General features: G+C 45.5%; 1 protein-coding gene and 1 long non-coding RNA gene across 3 annotated transcripts in view; one reads left to right on the forward strand and one right to left on the reverse strand.

Moving 5' to 3' along the window:
- Positions 1-18,615, forward strand: part of Itsn2 (intersectin 2) — a 119,770-nt gene that overhangs the window by 88,429 nt on the left and 12,726 nt on the right. Inside the window, 1 exon segment of the mRNA XM_042054558.1 lies at positions 16,840-16,961. Within this exon segment, the coding sequence (XP_041910492.1) occupies positions 16,840-16,961 (122 nt within the window).
- LOC119806204 lies at positions 1,095-7,562 on the reverse strand. 2 transcript variants are annotated; one of them, XR_005284179.1, is made up of 3 exons: positions 6,668-7,562; positions 5,854-5,988; positions 1,095-2,275 (listed from the first exon to the last, which is right to left on the reverse strand). It is a non-coding gene; the product is annotated as an uncharacterized LOC119806204 (long non-coding RNA). The 2 variants fall into 2 exon arrangements; XR_005284180.1 differs by having other exon boundaries at positions 6,641-7,562.

Genomic DNA, 18,615 nt, shown 5'->3' on the forward strand with positions numbered 1-18,615 from the left:
CAATCAGTTGGAACTTGCAGGAAATGCCTGGTTAAGATCACACTGTGTGGCAGGCACTTCTAAAACACGAGCTTGAACTTGACAGCAGTGCGAGGGGGAAAAAAGGCTACAGCCAAAACTGTTATTTTAGAAAATTGAAAACTAAAAATTATCCTATTGATTATATATTTTCTCTGAATCTTTGACTATTTTGAAATAATGCAACACTTAAAACGGTAACTGTTTTAAAATACAATATGGAGCTAGAGCTCAAAAGAAAGAGATGGGGGGAAGGAAATGCAAGAAAGAAATGAAGTCCAGGCCAAAGCTTTATCTGCCAAGTTTTCTTAGAATGAGTTTACCAAGTTATGAATTCCTGTAAATAGCTGGTGGGAACACTGAGACCCTTTGCCTAGGGTGGCATTCTTACATGCTGCTGTGACGCTACTGTAATGTAATAAATTATTAAATTGTTGCAACGTGATGTATTTGCCTTAAATTTTTATTTTGTGTGTCTTGAAAACTATAGTATTAAAGGTATTGAGATTGTGCAAATGCTGGGCACGCTTGGCATGAAATAATCTGTTTTTATTTTTACACAATTGTAATATAACTATGCAAGTGTGTTTATTAAAAGAACACAAACTCCATTGTATTGTGTATTTCTTTTGAAGTATCATTTTAAAGCTTATTTTAATTGCTTAGATATAAGTGTGATTTAATGTCTTTGGAATTCCTCTTTTCTCTTAATTTAATCTCAGGGTACAGATCAATGGTCAAGATTTATATAACTTGAGATAATCATACATATCTCAAAAGCAAAAGATACTTTTATTTTGTTATGCTGTTACATAGAGAAGTAAGATAGTATAATCAAGGATAATAGGAATATTTCTTTCTTTCTTTCTCTTTCTTTCTTTCTTTCTTTCTTATTCTCTCTCTCTCTCTCTCTCTCTCTTTCTTTCTTTTTCTCTTTTCTTTTTTTGAGACAGGGATTCTCTGTATATCCCTGGCTGTCTTGGAACCCACTTTATAAACCAGGCTGGCCTCGGACTCACAGAGGTTCACTTGCCTCTACCTCCCAAGTGCTGGAATTAAAGGCATGCATCACCATACCTAGCAGAATATTTTATTTATAGTTTTTTTCCACAATTTTTTAAACTATTGAAAGAATCTTAGGAGACATTTTAGTGTAAAATAGGAGGCCAGTAAAGAACCTGCAGCAGTTTCTCATGTACTGGACCTCTCCATAGCAGAGAACTACATTTGGTAACCAAGTTGGTGAAAATAAAAATAATGTATCCAAATGTAATTTAGCATAAACACCATCTTTTCCAAATTCTTTCTCTGCAAAGCTGTCCTGCAAGTATGTGTTGAGTATTTATTTGCATGAGGTCAAGCAGAATACCAGGTGCAGGTGATAGCAAATGAGAGTGGGGATGTCATAGCATGGCACTGTCATGGGGTGAGGGCAGAAGCACATAATTTAAGAGTTTGAGCACAGTGGCAGATTTTTTTCCCCCTGCATTTCGAGGAGAGAAGAGGAGAAATCCTACTGGACCTTAGAATGGTGGGCAGGGAAGACTTGCTAGGTGGAGGCAGCAGCTGCAGCCCCATGAGATAAGCAGGAGTAAGCCTGACCGGAGGCAGGTGTGGTCACAAGCCCTCAGCATTGCAGGGTGGGGCTGTGAGGGGAGCTGCGAGAGTAGAGGCTCTGGAGATGGCCGGCTGCAACAGCCCTCTAGGTTGACTCTGTGGGATGACAAAAAACGCTCTAAAGAACTTCTGAGTCCTGGCGTAGCCTGAGCACGGGGTTGTTTTCCAGATTCTGGTATTCAGCAGAGGTGAAGAAAATGTGTAAAAGCTCTGAGGGGAAACTGGTAGAAGTTAGGCATTGATGAAATGTGAGAGGAGACTATCGGCTAGTCCCAGATTTGTATGCCGAGTGGCAGAATGGGATAACAGGGTGCCTGTGCCATGTGTGGATCCAGAGTTGGGGGAAGGAAGGTGAGTTCGGTTTGGTTTGGTTTTACTACAAAGCACCTATGGGCTGTCCAGATACAAAAGATACAATCTAGATGCCCAGCATTGGATAGGCATCAGCTGGGAATGGGCACCACTATGGACTGGGCATCACCAGGTATACTGTGGCTTTAGAACACAGAAGTAGTTGACGCTCCCCAGAGAGAGGCTCAGACTTCTATGAGGTCCTCAGCTAAGGGCTGAGTAGTGATGGGTCCCATGACAGCAGCAGCAGGGTTTATTAGACGGGAATTCTGCCTGCGCCATTGCGGTACTGGAAAAAAAAAAAAGGACTCATCAGATACTTTTCTAAGATTCATGAACAAAGTAACTCATTCTTTCATTTTTACAGATGCGAAAACAAAAAAGGGCTCCAGTCACAATAAGGGACAAGTTGGCTTAGTGTCTTAGTGATCTGGCTTCTGAGTCCATGCTGTGAATCCCATGCTTCCGCTGCCTTTAAAGCTGTGAGGTCTGGTGGGACACATTGCTTGTGCCAGTAAAGAGAGGAAAAATACACACAGAGAAGAGGCAAGGATGGAAGGAGACAGCTAGAGCCTGTAGCAATAGCATCCAAAAAGAGAAAGCTGCAGTTGCCATCTAACTGAGGTGTAATTCATACACGTCTGTACAGTGCACAGCTCAGTGGTTTAGTGTGGTTACAGTCACGCAGACATTGCTATAATCAATTATAAAATACTTCCATCACCTCAGGAGAAAAAACTTTCAAATTGTCTCTCTCCTACCTTCCTGTAACTACATGTGTGTGCATGCACGCGCACACACACACACATATTCTGGACATACCACCTACACAGTCCTTAGCCCCAGGAAACCACTAATCCACTTTCTGTCTTCATCTGTTTGCCTGTTCTGGACAAACATGGGTTTTTTTTGTGTGTGTGTTGTGTCTGGCTTACTTTGTATAACATCTATGTTGTAGTATGTATTGATGCATTTTTCCTTTTTATAGCCAAGTTAAAATTGTATTGTTTGGCTATGCCGTGTTTTCAGTTTCCAGATCATGTAGCATGTTGTCTTGTAACAACCACACTATTCCAAAGTCACAGTGCTATTCATCGCTCCCGCCAGCAATGAAGGAGCTTTTGTTGGGCCAGCATTTGCTATTATGTTGTGACTTCTGGCTAAGCTAATGTGTGTGTTGGTATCTTGTTTTAATATGCATTTCCCTGAAGATAGATGGCATACAGAATCCTTTTTCAAGGCAGGATCTCACTAAGTAGCCCTGGCTGGCCTTGAACTCACAGAGTTCCCAATTGCCAGGATTAAAGGTGTGCTATCACATCCTGGCTATAGTCTCTCTTCTTTGGTGAAATGTTAAGGGCTATGAGCCATTCCTTTTTTTTTTTTTTCCAAGACAGGGTATCTCAATGTAGTTCTGGCTGTCCTGGAAGTTGCTTTGTAGATCAGGCTGGCCTTGAACTCACAGAGAACCACCTGCCTCTGAATCCTGAGTGCTGGGATTAAAGGCCTGCACTGCCACTGCTCAGCCCTATGGCCCATTCTTTAAATCAGGTGGTTTTGTCTGTTGTTGAGTTAGTTGTACACTTTGAATAATTGTCTGATGTGGGTTTTATAAATATTTTTCCCATTCTGTGACTTGTCTTTTTTTCTCTTAACCCTGTCTTTTATAAAACAAAAAAATTAAATTTTAGTGAGGTCCAGTTTATTAATTTTTGTGGATTATGCCTTTTGTGTCATATATTACATCATCTTGGAACCCAAGGTCACGTAGGTTTTCTCTCTCCTGGGACTTCGACATTTTGTGGCTCACATTTGGGACTTGAGCACGGTGTGTTCTGGGTTAACTCTGATGAGGAACAGGCCTGTCTGTAGTCTGTCTCACACCTGTAGCTGTCACATGTTCCAGAGCCATCTATTGAGATTATGTTCTCTGTTATTGCCTGTGCGCCTCTGGCAAAGATCAGCTAGCTGTTTCCTGAGTCGATTTCTGGGTTTTCTTGGGTCTCGTGGTCAGTTCATCTGTCTGTTCTCTTGCTTGTACCACGCTGTCTTGGTTCCTGCAGGTCAGTGCTGTCTCTTGTCTTCTTCCATACTGTGGTGGCTATGCTAAGTCTTACCTCTCCACATCAACTTCAGAATTAATTTTTGAACCACTTTTTTTTTTGCCTTAACAAGAACAAGGAATCATGAAATGTTCTTACAAGTCGTCATGCTATTGTCCAAAGGCAACCATCACTCAGTGTTCACTTCAAAGGATAAGTGAAGCTGCCCTGGGAGTCCACGCCTGGTCTGCCACTGAGGATGAGAGCCACACCGTATGTTCAGCATTTTGGAAGCACTAGTTCACCGCATAGTCAGTTCTAGAAACAATAGCTGACGTGTTGAACATGTTTTGTGCAGCACACAGTTAACCTGGCATTTGGGGTTGACAGATTGAAGCTCAAATCCATCCTGACTCTGGAATTCATGGTCCTGCTTTTCCTTAACCAAGGCTTGCTATTCCTCCACACCAGAAAAGTAGAGCAATCACCAGTTAATCCGAGGCGAGGTGAGATGAGGTGGTGAAAAGAACAGTTTTGGGGGAATCCGGGTTGGCCCTGGAGGAACCTGCCACCGGGACCTGAGTGCCACCAGTGCTTATCTGTCAGGAGATGCTAAAGAACGTGTCTCCTAGGCCCAGCAGTATAGGGTGCTCTCCAGTCACGGAGTAGTGGACGCTGGGAATAGGAACTGTAAGAATATTCCATAGAGGTGAGAGGTGTGTAGGCGGCTTGTGATACTAAGGAAGGATAGGTTTATGAAGCCCTCTAGCCACGGGCAGTGCTGGGTGACTGAGTACTGACCCAAAGTGCTGCAGCAAGTAGCTACAAGGTTCTAACTGTGTGCCAGGGTAGAGGGTGCACAAAGGGCCGATTATGTCACTAAGACACAAAGGGTTCAAGGGAAGTAAAGGTCATGTTGGTTTTGTTTACAGAGCCTGGGGATGTTTGATAGTCAGAATATTTATTCTAAGTTCTTTTTCCTCCAGAATCAGTTCAGGGTCACACCAGGTCAGGTGTGTAGTCTACCCCTGGTATCCAGTGAATGCCATGTAGACACTGCTTACCATTGCCTTTCCTTCCAACATGAGAAACCTGGTAGCTCTGAAGTCCTTCTCCACCCCCTCCCCCAACTACAGAATCTCTGTCCTCTATTCAAGAGGGTTCAGTTAAATTAGTCAGAGGTAGGTCACATATTGTTAGAATCGACACTTCTGGATTAGGTGCAAGGAAGGAGCCCATTCTCTTGCCTGAAGTCTGAATCTAAAGAGCATATCACTTCAGTCTGCGTAGGGTAGGAAGCGCATAGATCCTAGCCAGAAGTAACTGCCAAGGACAGAGCCAGTGCCCTGGTCTTTGTGGAGATGTACGGGTGTGAGGACCATAGATCAGATCCTCAGCACCACGTAAGAACTGCAATCCAAGCACTCAGGAGGCAGAGACAGGGATTTCCCTGGATTGATCTGGCTTGCTAGACTAAAATCTGCAGGCACCAGGTTCGGCAAAGGCTCCACCTCAGTCAAGGAAGGTGCCCATCGGCAACCTCTGGTCCCCATACTTCCTCACACACACACACATAGGTGCAGCCATACATGTGAACATGCATTCACAAGCCATACATGTAAGTACACACAGAGAAAAAAGTTCTCTGTTGTCTTAGGCTTAAGATCTTTTACAGCAGGCTAAGAAATGAAAATAAGTTGATAAACATATATCCCTTTGCACATATCAACAAGCTTGCTTTGGGCACATTCTAGAATGCTGTTATTATGTGGTAGCTTTCTTATGTTCTAAAACATTTCAATACGGTTGCATTTAAATAACCAACCTACGGCTTGATGTACAACTCAGTAAGCTTCAGAAAAATACACAGGTGCCCAAGCTGGTGCAGTTCATGGCATGTGCCTTTAATCAGAGCACTTGGGAGGTAAGGCAGAAGAATCAGCACAGCTAGCATATGTCTCTGAAAAAAATAAGAAGAAAGAACTTTTAAATTGTTTTTAAAGGGCACTTCCCTAGCATGCATGAAGCTGCTGGTTTGATCCCCAGAATTACCAGCAAATCAATAAAAATTTGTCAAAAAATTAATTAAATTCCCAAAAAATATATTCACCTATCACTTTATGGTAGAAATATACTACTTGGTACATTGTTTGTCCTTAATATGTATTTACCAAGTAGGTAAAAAAAATATTGTTTTATAAAATAGCCATTTCCTAGAGTCCTGATAAGAGTTGGCCATCAAGGCAATCTGCAGAGAGTTACAGTTTAATCTTCACAGAGCTCCCACACAGTACAGCTGACAACTACATTCAATACTCAGAGTGGTTAGCAGAGTGGGGCTCACAGAGACTGGCATTGTTCAGTGGCCTCGCACTCCTCAGAACGGGTGAGGAGTTTTCTGGCATTTAGGACCCAATCTGAACAAGCAGCCTGTATCAGCCAGCACAGCCTGTCCTTTGTCCTCTGCCTTCTCAGACCTTCTCATCTCTCGTCTAAGCGTCTCTCTTCGGCTTCTTGTTTGCCCAGGGATTTAGAACAGTGGTTCACAACCATGGCAGTGGGGCAGAGTTTTCATCCGCCATGGTTCCTAGTGTGTCTCCACATCCACCCACACTGTGAGGGCCTGTAGTCCGGCTCACTCTGTCCGTCCAAGAACTTTGATCTGTTGTTTCTTCTCTGTCCATTCTCCCTGTCCATCAGGGCCTTCAAGGAAATTTTCATCACTTGTTGTGACCTGTAGGTCAGGGTTGATCTCCTCTCACATTTACCAGTCCTTAAAGGAAACCTACTCATGTGTCACGCACTGTGGATAGATTAGAAAATGGACAAAGCTAATGCCTTCCTCCAGTTGAGGAGGGGAATGGGAACAAATGAGGTTAACCAAGTGTGCTGTATCTCAGGAAAATAACGTAGATAGGGTAGCAGGAGTGCTGGCTGGGGTGTGAAGGCATTTCATTGTGAACAGGACCTTCAAACATGTCCAGATTGGTAATACAGGGAAAGACTTGAAGGGCATGGGGAATATCTGGGGAACAGAACATTCCAGGATGAGGGGCAGCATATCAGAGGGGGATGCTATTGGGGTGTCCTCGTGATGCTCAGGGAACAGGGTGGTGGCCAGTGGGCCTGGGACAGAGGGAATCGCAAGAAGGGGAAATGAGACCAGGGTGGCCAAGGAGATGGAGCCCTAGTTGAGATTCTTTGGGGCTGTCTTATAACGTTGGCTTTTCTGTGGCAAAAGAAAACCCTATTAGAGGGTTTTACCAAAGGAAGGACATGATCTGATGTGTCTCAACAGGATTACCTGTTAAATTAAAGTGAACAGAAGGGACCAGAAGCAAGGAGGTCCTCTAGGAACTTGCACAGTGACCCAAGCATAAGATAGTGGCTGGGATCCAGATGGTAATGGAGAATGTGGTGCAAACGGGTCAAGTTATGGATGTGTCTAATGTTAGAGCCCACAGGTGGATTGAATATGGAGGGTCAGAAGGAAAGTCTGCATTGAAAGATGCATCATGAGCTGGGGAGAAATGATACTGGATGTGTTTGATGTTAGAGCCAGCGGGTGGATTGAATATGGAGGGTCAGAAGGAAAGTCTGCATCGGAAGATGCGTCATGAGCTGGGGAGAAATGGTACTGGCACTGAGTTAGAAGGTGATGAGGAGGAGAGTTCTGCAGGGACGGTAAGAAGATGGCTGTTGCTGGCTGCTGATGAGGGAGAGTCTACACAGGCAAAAATAGGAAGTTGAGGCAGAGTATAAATGTGGGGGCCGTCAGGCCGACATGTGCTAACCAAGTCACTGAACTCACAGAGAAGAGCCTAAAACAGAGGACTCTCACCATTAGGAGTCTGGATGGCTGTGGAGGAAGGAGGAGGAGAAACCTAGGAAGGCTGGCCAAGGAAGTAAGAGGATATGAGGAGAGAAGCTAATGAGTGGAAAGGGAATAGGCTATGGCCTGGCATGGGACTCTAGCCTGGCCATGGGTGGATCTCCAGAACCTGAAAAACAAAACAGAAAAGGCAGTAATCGCAAGAGGTAGTGGTGGATCAGGTTAAATGGGTCCCTGCTACTGAAGGAAACTTATCTGGGGCACCAGGAAACTCCTTTTCCTAAGCAAAGACGTTTGACGGCAGTGAAGTGGCTCGGTGGGTAAAGGCACACACGGCACGGTCCTGTCAACCTGCATCCAAAAGAAGGAAACTAAATGCACAAAGCTGTCCTCCATCCTCCACATATGCACCATGGCACATGTGCCCACACACAAACAACATGCACATACATACACATTCACCATGGCACACGTGCCCACACACAAACAACATGCACATACATACACATTCACCATGGCACACGTGCCCACACACAAACATCATGCACATACATACACACACCATGGCACACGTGCCCACATACAAACAACATGCACATACATACACACTCACCATGGCACACGTGCCCACACACAAGCATCGTGCACATACATACACACACTCACCATGGCACATGTGCCCATGCACAAACATCATGCACATACATACACTCACCATGGCACATGTGCCCACACACAAACAACCTGCACATACATACACACCATGGCACATGTGCCCACGCATAAACATCATGCACATACATACACACTCATCATGGCACATGTGCCCACGCATAAACATCATGCACATACATACACACACACCATGGCACATGTGCCTACATACAAACATCAAGCACATGCACACACTCACCGTAGCACATGTGCCCGTGTACAAACATCAAGCACATGCGCACACAATTGCAATAACATTTGAAGGGCTGGAGATATGGATCAATGACAAGGCAGGCACTTGCCACACAGGCCTGACCTGAGTTTGACCTCTGGGGGCCACATAAACGTGGAAGGCGAGAATGACTGCACAGAATTGTCCTCTGCCCACAGACATGCTACAGTGCGCACATCACATCACACTCAGAATTGCAGTGGTTTTTCATTGTCCCAATTGTGTGGGGCGGGGAGCATTGTCTGTGAGTGCAGGCCTGTGGAGGTTGGAGAGATCACTGGGCCCCTGGAGCTGCTGGCAGTGTGAGCAGCCCAGTGTGGATGCTGGGAGCCTAACTCAGGGTCTCTGAAAGACTCCTGAGCCATCTCTCCAGCCTCAGAAATAAACTTAAAAGGAATCAACTGAAAGTGGTGTTAAATCCTTACACTCCCTGCTGCTCTCAGCAAATGTTCCCACAGACACAGAGTTTTGTTGAAATGTGTATTCTCTTACATGTGTTCATTTATCACACTTGTTAACTATTCAGACTGCTCATTTGATAATTTTCATGGAAAAGTGTCAACTTCACTACTGACATTATAGTTGCTTTTCTTTTTCTCTCATTTTTTGAAAGGTGTATTTATTTTAAGAAAGGTTCCATCTTTTCATTTCATACGTCGAGGCTTTTCTGATTGTTGCAGACAAGCACAGTATCATCGTGTTGTCTAGGTGGTTGCTGGCAGCCTCTCATGCAGATCCTTTGGGATTTGTTGTATTTTGTTTTGTTGGTTTATTTGATTGATTCTGGTTTTCCAAAATAAGGTATTGCAGTTTCAAACCAGCCTAAAGCCCACAGGCTGACCGCTCCTTCCTGTGTTCCTGCTTTAGTCTTCTGAAAGCCGGGGACTCCAGCTATAACACTGGTGATGCAATCCCTGAAAAAGATCACTGTTGTGGCCTCAATGCTGCCTGCCAGCTCTTTTGTCCTCGCTGCCTCAGCAACTATGCTGTGTGTGTTGGTCTTGTCACTCTGTCCCATGCAGTGTGTGCTGTGCGCTGGCCTCGTCACTGTCACCCTGTGTTCTGTGCAGTGTGCGCTGTGCGCTGGCCTCGTCATAAGTTCGTGTTTTCTGTTTTTTCTTTCAGTGCTACTTTCTAAGCTATTTATTTACATCTCACATTCCTAATTCTTAGATGTGTTTAATTTGGTATTTTATCCATTAATATACTGTTTTCATTACAATATTTACTCTTTGCCTTTACTTTTTTCAAATATATGTATTTTTGTGTATTGCAGGTAGTGTATACATGTGTGTTTTATGTGTGTTTACACATGGGTGCATAAGTGGCTGAGAAAACCATAGGTCAGTGTCAGGGGTCAGGTGTCTTTCCACCTTAGTTTTTAGGTAGGATCTGTCACTAAATGCTGAGCTCACTAATTGGCTAGACGAGGGATTTACCTGTCTCTCCTCCCAGCCACTCCCTGGCTTGTCTCCTCTCCCCAGCACAGATGCATGCCACCATCCTGGCTAATGTGAGCACTGTGAATCCCATCTCAAGTGCTCATGCTCGCCTGGCAGGTAACTGTGCTGACCAAGCCATCCGCCAGACTCTCCAATGAGACTCTTTCTGTGGGCTGTGTGTGGGTTATTCCCTTCCCACATGTTTTCAGTCATGTGTGTTTCACATCTCCTTTTGTATTTTATTCGGTCATCTTAGGTTCTTGGGGTTTTCATCTTCACTTTTAAATTTATTGTGCATTTTCTCCTTGGTATGTGTGTGTATTTGGTATGTATGATGTGTGTGTATGTGTTTATGTGGTATGTGGTGTGTGTTAGTGGTATGTGTGATGTGTATGGTGTGTGTGTGTGCATGTATGGTGTGTGTTTGTGGTATGTATGTGTGTTTGTGTGGTATGTGTGGTGTGTGTATGTGTATGGTGTGTTTGTGGTGTGTATGGTGTATATGGTATGTGTGTGGTGTGTATGTATGATGTGTGTGGTGTATGTGTGGTGTGTGTGTGTAGTATGGGTATGATATGTGTGTGGTATGCATATGTGGTGTGTGTGTATGATGTGTGTGTGTGTGTGTTGTGTGTGATTTTGTACTGTTAGCCAGCTCCTTGCTAGTGGTACTTGGTTTCCTGGTGGTAAGAGTGATCTTCCCAACAGATTGTATACTTGCTTTGGCTGAGCACCCCCTGAAGTTATCACCAGCTATGGGCCAATTTTTGTGTTAAATCATCCATTTCAGAATTCTTTTTTTATTTTTTGAGACATGTTTTCTCTGTGTAGCCCTGGCTTTCCTGAAACTTACTCTGTAGACGAGGCTGGCCTCAAACTCACAGAGATCCACCTGCCTCTGCATCCTGAGTACTGGGATTGAAGGTGTGCGCCACCGCCCAGCCTGTTTCAGAATTCTTAAAATCCAAGATTTGGTGATATTTTAAGCCCAACAATTTCCCCTTCTTCCACTAGCAGAGACAAAGAGGTTTCTTACCCCTTATTCTGGTGAAAGGAATTACCCTGTCATTTTCAGTTTCCTGCCAGACCTGGCAGAATCCAGCTCCATCCAGAGCATGGAGAAAGCAAGAGGCCCACAGGCCCTGCCTCCCTACAGCCCATGTCAAAGCCAGGAAAAGGAAAAGTGCATCTGGAAACAAGCAGCCCAGGACCAGCACCGTATTTTCACCATTTACCAAACATGGCCTGGTCCCTGGGGGCAGAGCACTGACCGGTTTGATATTGAGGGCTCTGTTAGAGACAGACCAGAGGATGCATGGACAATACTAAGGTTATGGACTAAAGACAATAGGAGCTCGTTTAGATGACGTACTAAAATAGTATAGCTCCATGGCAGAACACATGTAGCCGCCACTGAATACAGATACACTAGTCACAAAAGAAGCAAATCTGGGTATGAGTGGGACCCAAGGTGGGAAGGCTGCCCTTCTGTGAGAACCAGGCTGTAAGTGAGGAAGGGAAGGAGGAACTCAGCAAAGCTGTGGGCAGAGTGTGCACCCTGTAATAGGACCCAGCCTTACTGGTTGGGTGGGGAGGTGGCAAAGCAGTGAGTGTAGAGGCTGGGAGGCCGGCTGGAGCCGGACCATGGAGCCGTGCTGCTGAGTTAGGGCTTCATTCTGCCGTCCGTGGAAGCCATTTCACATTCTGTGAGGAAAAGACCCCCCAAAATACAGAACTGTTCACAGAAATATGTGAATAACTACGAAAGCCCCATATGTAATTTAAACTTTTCTAGTAGTCACATTTTAAGTCAAAATACATAAAATTCCAAAGGTATTTAATCTAATATATCCAAAATATTACAACATGCAATAAGATTGATTGATTGGCTGGTTGGCTGATTGGCTAGCTGGCTGGTTGTTAGGTTGGTTAGTTGGTTGGTATGTTGGTTGGTTTGCTGGCTTATTGGTTGGCATGTATGCAGATTGGTTAGTAGATTTAGTTAGTTGGTTGGTTGGTTGGATGGTTGGTATGTTGGTAGGTTGGTTGGTAGGTTGATTGGTTGGTTGGTAGGGTGGTTGGTTGGTAGGTAGGTTGGTTGGTTAGTAGGTTTATTGGTTAGTTTGCTGGCTGGTTGGTTAGTTGACAGGCTGGTTGACTGTTTGGCTGGTTGTTTCTAAGAGTCTTAATATATAACTCCAGTTCCTCAGTCTTCTGAAATCATAGGTATATTTCACCATCATCTGGCCAATATAGTATTGATGCAATATTTTACATTTCTATTTAAATATGTCTTCAAAACCCAATGTGTAGTCTGCATCTATAAATATCTTTATTGGACAAGCTACATTGGAAGGGTTCAGTCACACTCCTCTCTGTCAAATACAGGGACAGTCGGGTATGCAGGATGACAAAGTGTGCTTATTCACTCCATGACAGCCCGAGTCCTCGGTTCATCCAGCAATCCCACCCCCTCTTCCTCTGTTATCAGGTCCACTGCTGGCAACTCTGGGTGCCTCGGCTTGCATATGTCTGTAGTGCAGGGCTTCTCAGAATCAAATAGGCTAATATGCACTGTGGCCCAAGAAGAGCAATACACAAGCTGCAGTGTGGCCAGATTCCTGTGACCTTACAGGACAGGAATGCCATATCCTATTTTGGCGTTTGCTGGTTTGGGAGAAGCAGAGAGCTTGGCAGCAGGCAGAGGGAGACATTCAGAAGGAGGCACCAGGAAGAGGAGCGTTGAGAAGGCTGAGAAGGGACAGCAAGACTGAAGGGGCAGCACTTCTGAGGTAACAGTGCAGGGGCAGGTGGAGGAGGCTGGGAGTGGAAGAGGGCACTGAACCCAGCAATACTGGGGTCCTTCTTACCTTCCTGAGAGCGTGGTCAACAGGGCAGTGTACCCAGTTAGGGAAATGTAAGAGGGACACAAGTTTAGACCTTCTTGTGACTTTGGCAATGACTCGAGAAAGAGGCTGTTGAAGAGGGAGTGGGGTTTCAGGAGATGCACTGGTCTGTTGTCCTTGCCAACCCTGCTTGTGAACCAAAAATAAATCAGGGAAAAGTGAATACAATGGGGGGGCACTGTGGAAGGGAAGACCAACTAAGGGTGCTGGGTAGAGAGAGAACTAGGACCCCTAGTACCTGACCAGGTGAAACAAGGAGCGAGGGAGTAGAGAGATAAAGGGTGGAAGGTTTAGGGAGCACTGAGCCTTTATTTCCTCTGACCTCATAGGTAAGGATATCTGAAGTGAGGGCTTGAAACTGAACCAAGAACAGAGGTGTAAGGGCTATGGGGATGAAACGCAAGGGGTCAGCGTGGCATAGTGATCAGCTGTCCCCATGCTCATCCTAATGAAGCGTCTGTCATATCCGTCCCAGCTGTAGAAATAGAAACGACTTCAGGCTCTTCCTGTGGTTGTAAGCTGTTGTTCTAGATAGGCCAGTGTTGGTGTATTTTAAGGCAACCATTGAGAATGTGATGTGAGCAACATGGTACACAAGATGTGTCCAGGCTCAGGGCTGGGGATGCGGTTCACTGGGCGAGCAGTTGCCTAGTGTCTACAACAGTCTGCATTTGAGCAGATGCACACATGCATGCAGGCTCATTTAATGGCTGTGTATTCACTTCAGTGACTTACAGAAAAACCACAAGTACATTTAACTTTAAATATGAATAAATATAATGAAAAGTACCAAGGACTGGTGAGGTGGCCCAGTGACACCTGCTTCCACTCCCCCAACATCCACATGGTAGAAGCAGGACCTGCTCTTAAGGTCATCCTCTGACCTCCACTCTCAGGCTGAGGCAATGCATACACATACACACAATAAATAAATTTAAAATGTAATTAAAACTTTTTTAAAGAAAAGAACTAAACAGTCATAGATATGGAATGCAGATATTTCAGAAATCCCAAATAGGGATCATGAATGACATGAAACACCAAGTAACGACTGGCCATGGCTCAGTGGCTGAGAACCCTGGCTGCTCTTCCCGAACTCTCGCATGGTGGCTCACAACCTCCTGTAATCCAACTCCAGGGGATCTGATGCCCTCTTCTGGCTTCACCTGGTACACAGACGCACATGCAGGCAAAACATCCATGGGGCACATAAAGCTAAATAGTTTGGTTTGTTGGTTTGGTTTGGTTTTTAATTTTTTTTTTTTAAGTAAGAGGTACGGTACCCTCAGCAGAGGTCACTGGACGTGCCCAGTGTCTCTGATGATGCTCTGGGCAGCAGTGTTCACGAGCTGTCTGCCGCACATCTGTCCTCCGTGCCACACATGGCACAGTCAAGCTGGCCTCCACCTGGCCTTCCCGATTGACTGTGTACCTGTGTATACCTTCCCGATTGACTATGCAGTTCTCCCCGGCAGGCAGAATGAAATTCAGTGCTCCAGAGTTGGCAGAGCTATGGTTTCTGGTTGACTAGCACCCCATGTCACCTGATAAAGTCAGTATTTTTGTTTTATAAACCTGTCATCCATGCCTACAGTATTAGGAAAAAAACCTTCATTAAAACTGTACATTAATCCAAATAAATCACACACACACACACACACACACACACATTGTTGTTGTTTGTTTGTTTGTTTGTTTGTTTTTTGAGACAGGGTTTTTCTGTGTAGCTTTGGAGCCTGTCTAGGAACTCGCTCTGTAGACCAGACTGGCCTCAAACTCACAGAAATCCACCTGCCTCTGTCTCTCAAGTGCTGGGATTAAAGGCGTGTGCCACCTACCACTCCTGGCCTACAAATATATTTAATTCATAGCTCAGTGGTAGAGTCTTGCCTAGAATACACAAGGTCCTGTGGGAAAAGGCTAGAAAAGGTTAAAGCAATCTGGGCTATACCAGAGTTTGGGATAGTGTTTGTCTAGTGTCTCCCCCAGCAAGCAGGAGAAAAAAAATAGTCTGACCCTTGTTTGTTTGCCCTCTGGGGCACTGCTCTGGATTCACATTGCTTTGTGGCTTCCCTGTGGGACTCTGCATCCTCCACTGCTGCCATAATTCCCAAGACCTGTGCTGGGGACAGCTCAGCTCGCTACTGCTTCAGATGAAGTCACCATTCATACCTCATTGTCTTCTAGATCAGCTTTTGCTTAAAAAAACAGAAACAAAAAGCATGTATTTGTGTCTCTCTGTTTGTCTCTGTCTCTCTGTCTCTCTGTCTCTGTCTGTCTCTGTCTCTCTCTCTCTCTCTCTCGTGTGTGTGTGTGTGTGTGTGTGTGTGTGTGGTTTTTAAAACTTATTTTTTTTATTGGCTTACAAAGATTTGTACTCCATTATGGCTTGAAATACTCTGCCTGCCCCCCCATGTGGTAGCTTCCTGGATACCATTCAGAGGGAAACTTCTTAGACCAATTAAATTTAGTAGATTTACTTGAGCCAATCAATGCAAACTAAAATAATTCCTCAATAGTATTTACCAGAACAACTGAGAATTTAGCCACCAATGTTATCCAACAGCATTTATCAAAAAACAAAAATGAGCTCTACAGAAAACAGCCACAGCTGCCATTTGGTTCCAGCTTAATTGGTGATTGGGTTGGTAAGACAGCTCCGTGGCTAAGACAGTGTATTCTTACAGAGGATCTGAGTTCGAATCCCACATTAGGCAGCTCACAACTACTTGTGAGTCAAGATTCAGGGGTCCTTACACCTCTCTGACCTCGCTGCATACATACACATAAATAATAAAAATATTAAAATAATAAAAATCATAAGTTAGTTGACCAGAGGGCCTCCTGCAACCAGCCAGAACCCAGTTAGTGTGATTAAGTTTTACATTGATTTGATCTGTTAGCTGCTCCATCCAATCACACAGCCTCCTACAAATTTGGTTTTATGGTACTTGCCTGCTTCCACTTTTTGCCTGAGGAGGGGATTCCTGGGGTAGTTTTAGGTAGTTGCTGTGCACGGATGCAGAGTGAACCCAGTACCGCTTGTCCTGTTGTGAGCTGTCTGTGACTCCTCCGAGTGGCTGTGTCTGGACTTTGGTGGGCCTGGCCCCACTGCTCTCTTTCAGTGGGCTGGTTGAGATTTTTTAACCTTAGAACTTTCCTTGCGAAACTCTAGAGGCACATTTCTCAGGCCTTTTGATCTTGTTTTCCTAACAGAAATTCAAAGTGAGTTATGGTATTTTCTGTAAGTATAACTAGATATATTGCAAAGCCTTTCACGGCACTGACCAGTGCCGTGTGCATGATAGACCATAATTCTTTGTAAATAGTGGGCCTAAGTTGATGATGGCTTATGCTCTATAGTTTGAAAAACACCGATTTCAAGTACTAATTTATTTAATCATTTCAATAATTTCCAGAAGTCGTGGGATGGTGAAATTCTGGTCACTTTGAGGCCATTTCTAAAATTCTTAATTCTCTCACCGTTGCTCAGAAAGCAGGAGCGCACTATAACTTCACAGGTGTGGTAAATTTACCTCTAGGAGCAGAGTAGAGCTCATGCCAGCTCTCCGCAGACGGGTGATAATCTGGGAAATTTCCTTCCAAAGCAGTGCCTCCTCTGAGAAATGCCCATCTTCCTTGAGGGACTGAAGTAGTGTCGTTAAGCTCTGCCCTGTCTCTGCAGGGTGTGCCGATCTCCAAGCCCTGGACACAATGCAGCCCATGGAGAGGAAGAGGCAGGGCTACATTCATGAGCTGATTCAGACAGAGGAGCGGTACATGGACGATCTGCAGCTGGTCATCGAGGTGAGGCCCATGGGAGACAGAGGGTGGCCATCTCTGCCAATCTCACTTGAAAGCAACGTAAGCCGTCCTCTTTTGTTTGTGGTGCTGGGCACAGCCCAGGGCCTCTCACATACCACACACGTGTTATACCATTGAGCCGTGCCCCCTGCCTGGCACCACTTCCACGTGAGCACTCACACGCCGTAGTGATAAAGGCTGCCTCTGCTCCCTGGTGAGGCAGAAGACTGAAGGTTCCTGATGGAGGCACAGGCTCTTCCCCAGCTGAGTCCACTGAGTGGGGGCAGGGACCTGAGAAGGTCCTAGTTGAACGTGCAGGGGACAAGGGCACAGAGAGGGTGTGAAGGCCTCCAAACAGGCTCGGCTCCAGGTCTTGCCTAAGTGTATTGACACTGCTGTTTGGAAACCTGACATTATCATTGGTTTCATTCGGCTCTACCTAATGTTGGCGTCAACTTCGGAAACCAAACAGGTGCAGCTGCCAGTTTCCCAAATCATGTGTTTACTGCCTGGACCTGTCCTCGTGGTCAGTGGCGTCTAAGCTGATGACAGTGCCCTCCTGAGAGGGACACTTTACAATGGCTTGTGTCTGAAAGCACAAAAGGAAGCTTTATGCTTCTACCCTGTTTCTGTTTCCACGGCTTTCAGTTCCAGGGAATGTAGCAAGGCCATCAGATAAGAAGAGCAATTCAGCCAACAAAGCACCTGGAGAAGCAAGCACCCCCCACTCTACCCTGGACGGATGGGTGCGTCCCCGGCCATGACCTGGATGGCAGAGTGGAGCAGGGGCTGCATCTGCCTGCGAGGCCTGCTTTCCTCACGCCTGTGTGCTCCCTACACACTCCTTTGTGTTTGTGTTTGAGACAGGGTTTCATGTAGTCCAAACTGGCCTTGAACTTGCTATGAAACTAAAGATGATCTTGAACATCTGATCCTCCTGCCTCTGTCTTCCATGCACTGCAGTTAGAAGCATCTGCCATCATACCCAGTTTGTGTGGGGCTGGGGACTGAACCCCAGATTTCATGCCTGCTAGACAGGCATCCTATAAACTGAGTTAAATCTCTCACCCTCCCTATCTGTTCTTCATTCTTCATCCCCCAAACTTAGCCTGGCCCTGGTTGAATGGTTTTACTTGTACTTCCCCATCCCTGGAAAGATGGCTTAGAAGAAAAGCCCCTGTTCCCAATCAGCCTCCTGGAAGTGTCAGGGCTGCTGCCAGCCAGTTCCCAGTCCAAGGGGACTGAGGGTGGCCATAGAGTCTCACGCACTAACCCAGAATACGAGCAGACACAGGTGCTTGTCAGGAACACCCCTTCTACCCTCCTCACCCAGTGTCCCAGGGGCAGGGACCTGTCAGGGACCTAGGGTGGAAAGCACTATGCTAACGTGACTTTCTCATGGAAGCTGCTAAAACCTCAATGTTCTTTTCCTCTCTGCTTTCCTCTCTGAGCCTGCTCACGTGACTTTTGTATAGACAAACAGCCTAGTAGGGAATAAGGACCAGGGCCTTCGTTGCCCTTCAGTGCAGCCTGGGTGCAGGAAGACCCTGTTTGTGTGTCTGTGTGTCCTGGCATCCAGCCACATTCTCCATCTCGTGTGGAGCTGAGACATCTCCTCTAGAGAGCTTCCGGTTCATGGCATTTCTGGCTAACGTCT

Source organism: Arvicola amphibius, chromosome 2 (assembly GCF_903992535.2).
Source record: "Arvicola amphibius chromosome 2, mArvAmp1.2, whole genome shotgun sequence".
In the NCBI taxonomy this organism is placed as follows: Eukaryota; Metazoa; Chordata; class Mammalia; order Rodentia; family Cricetidae; genus Arvicola; species Arvicola amphibius.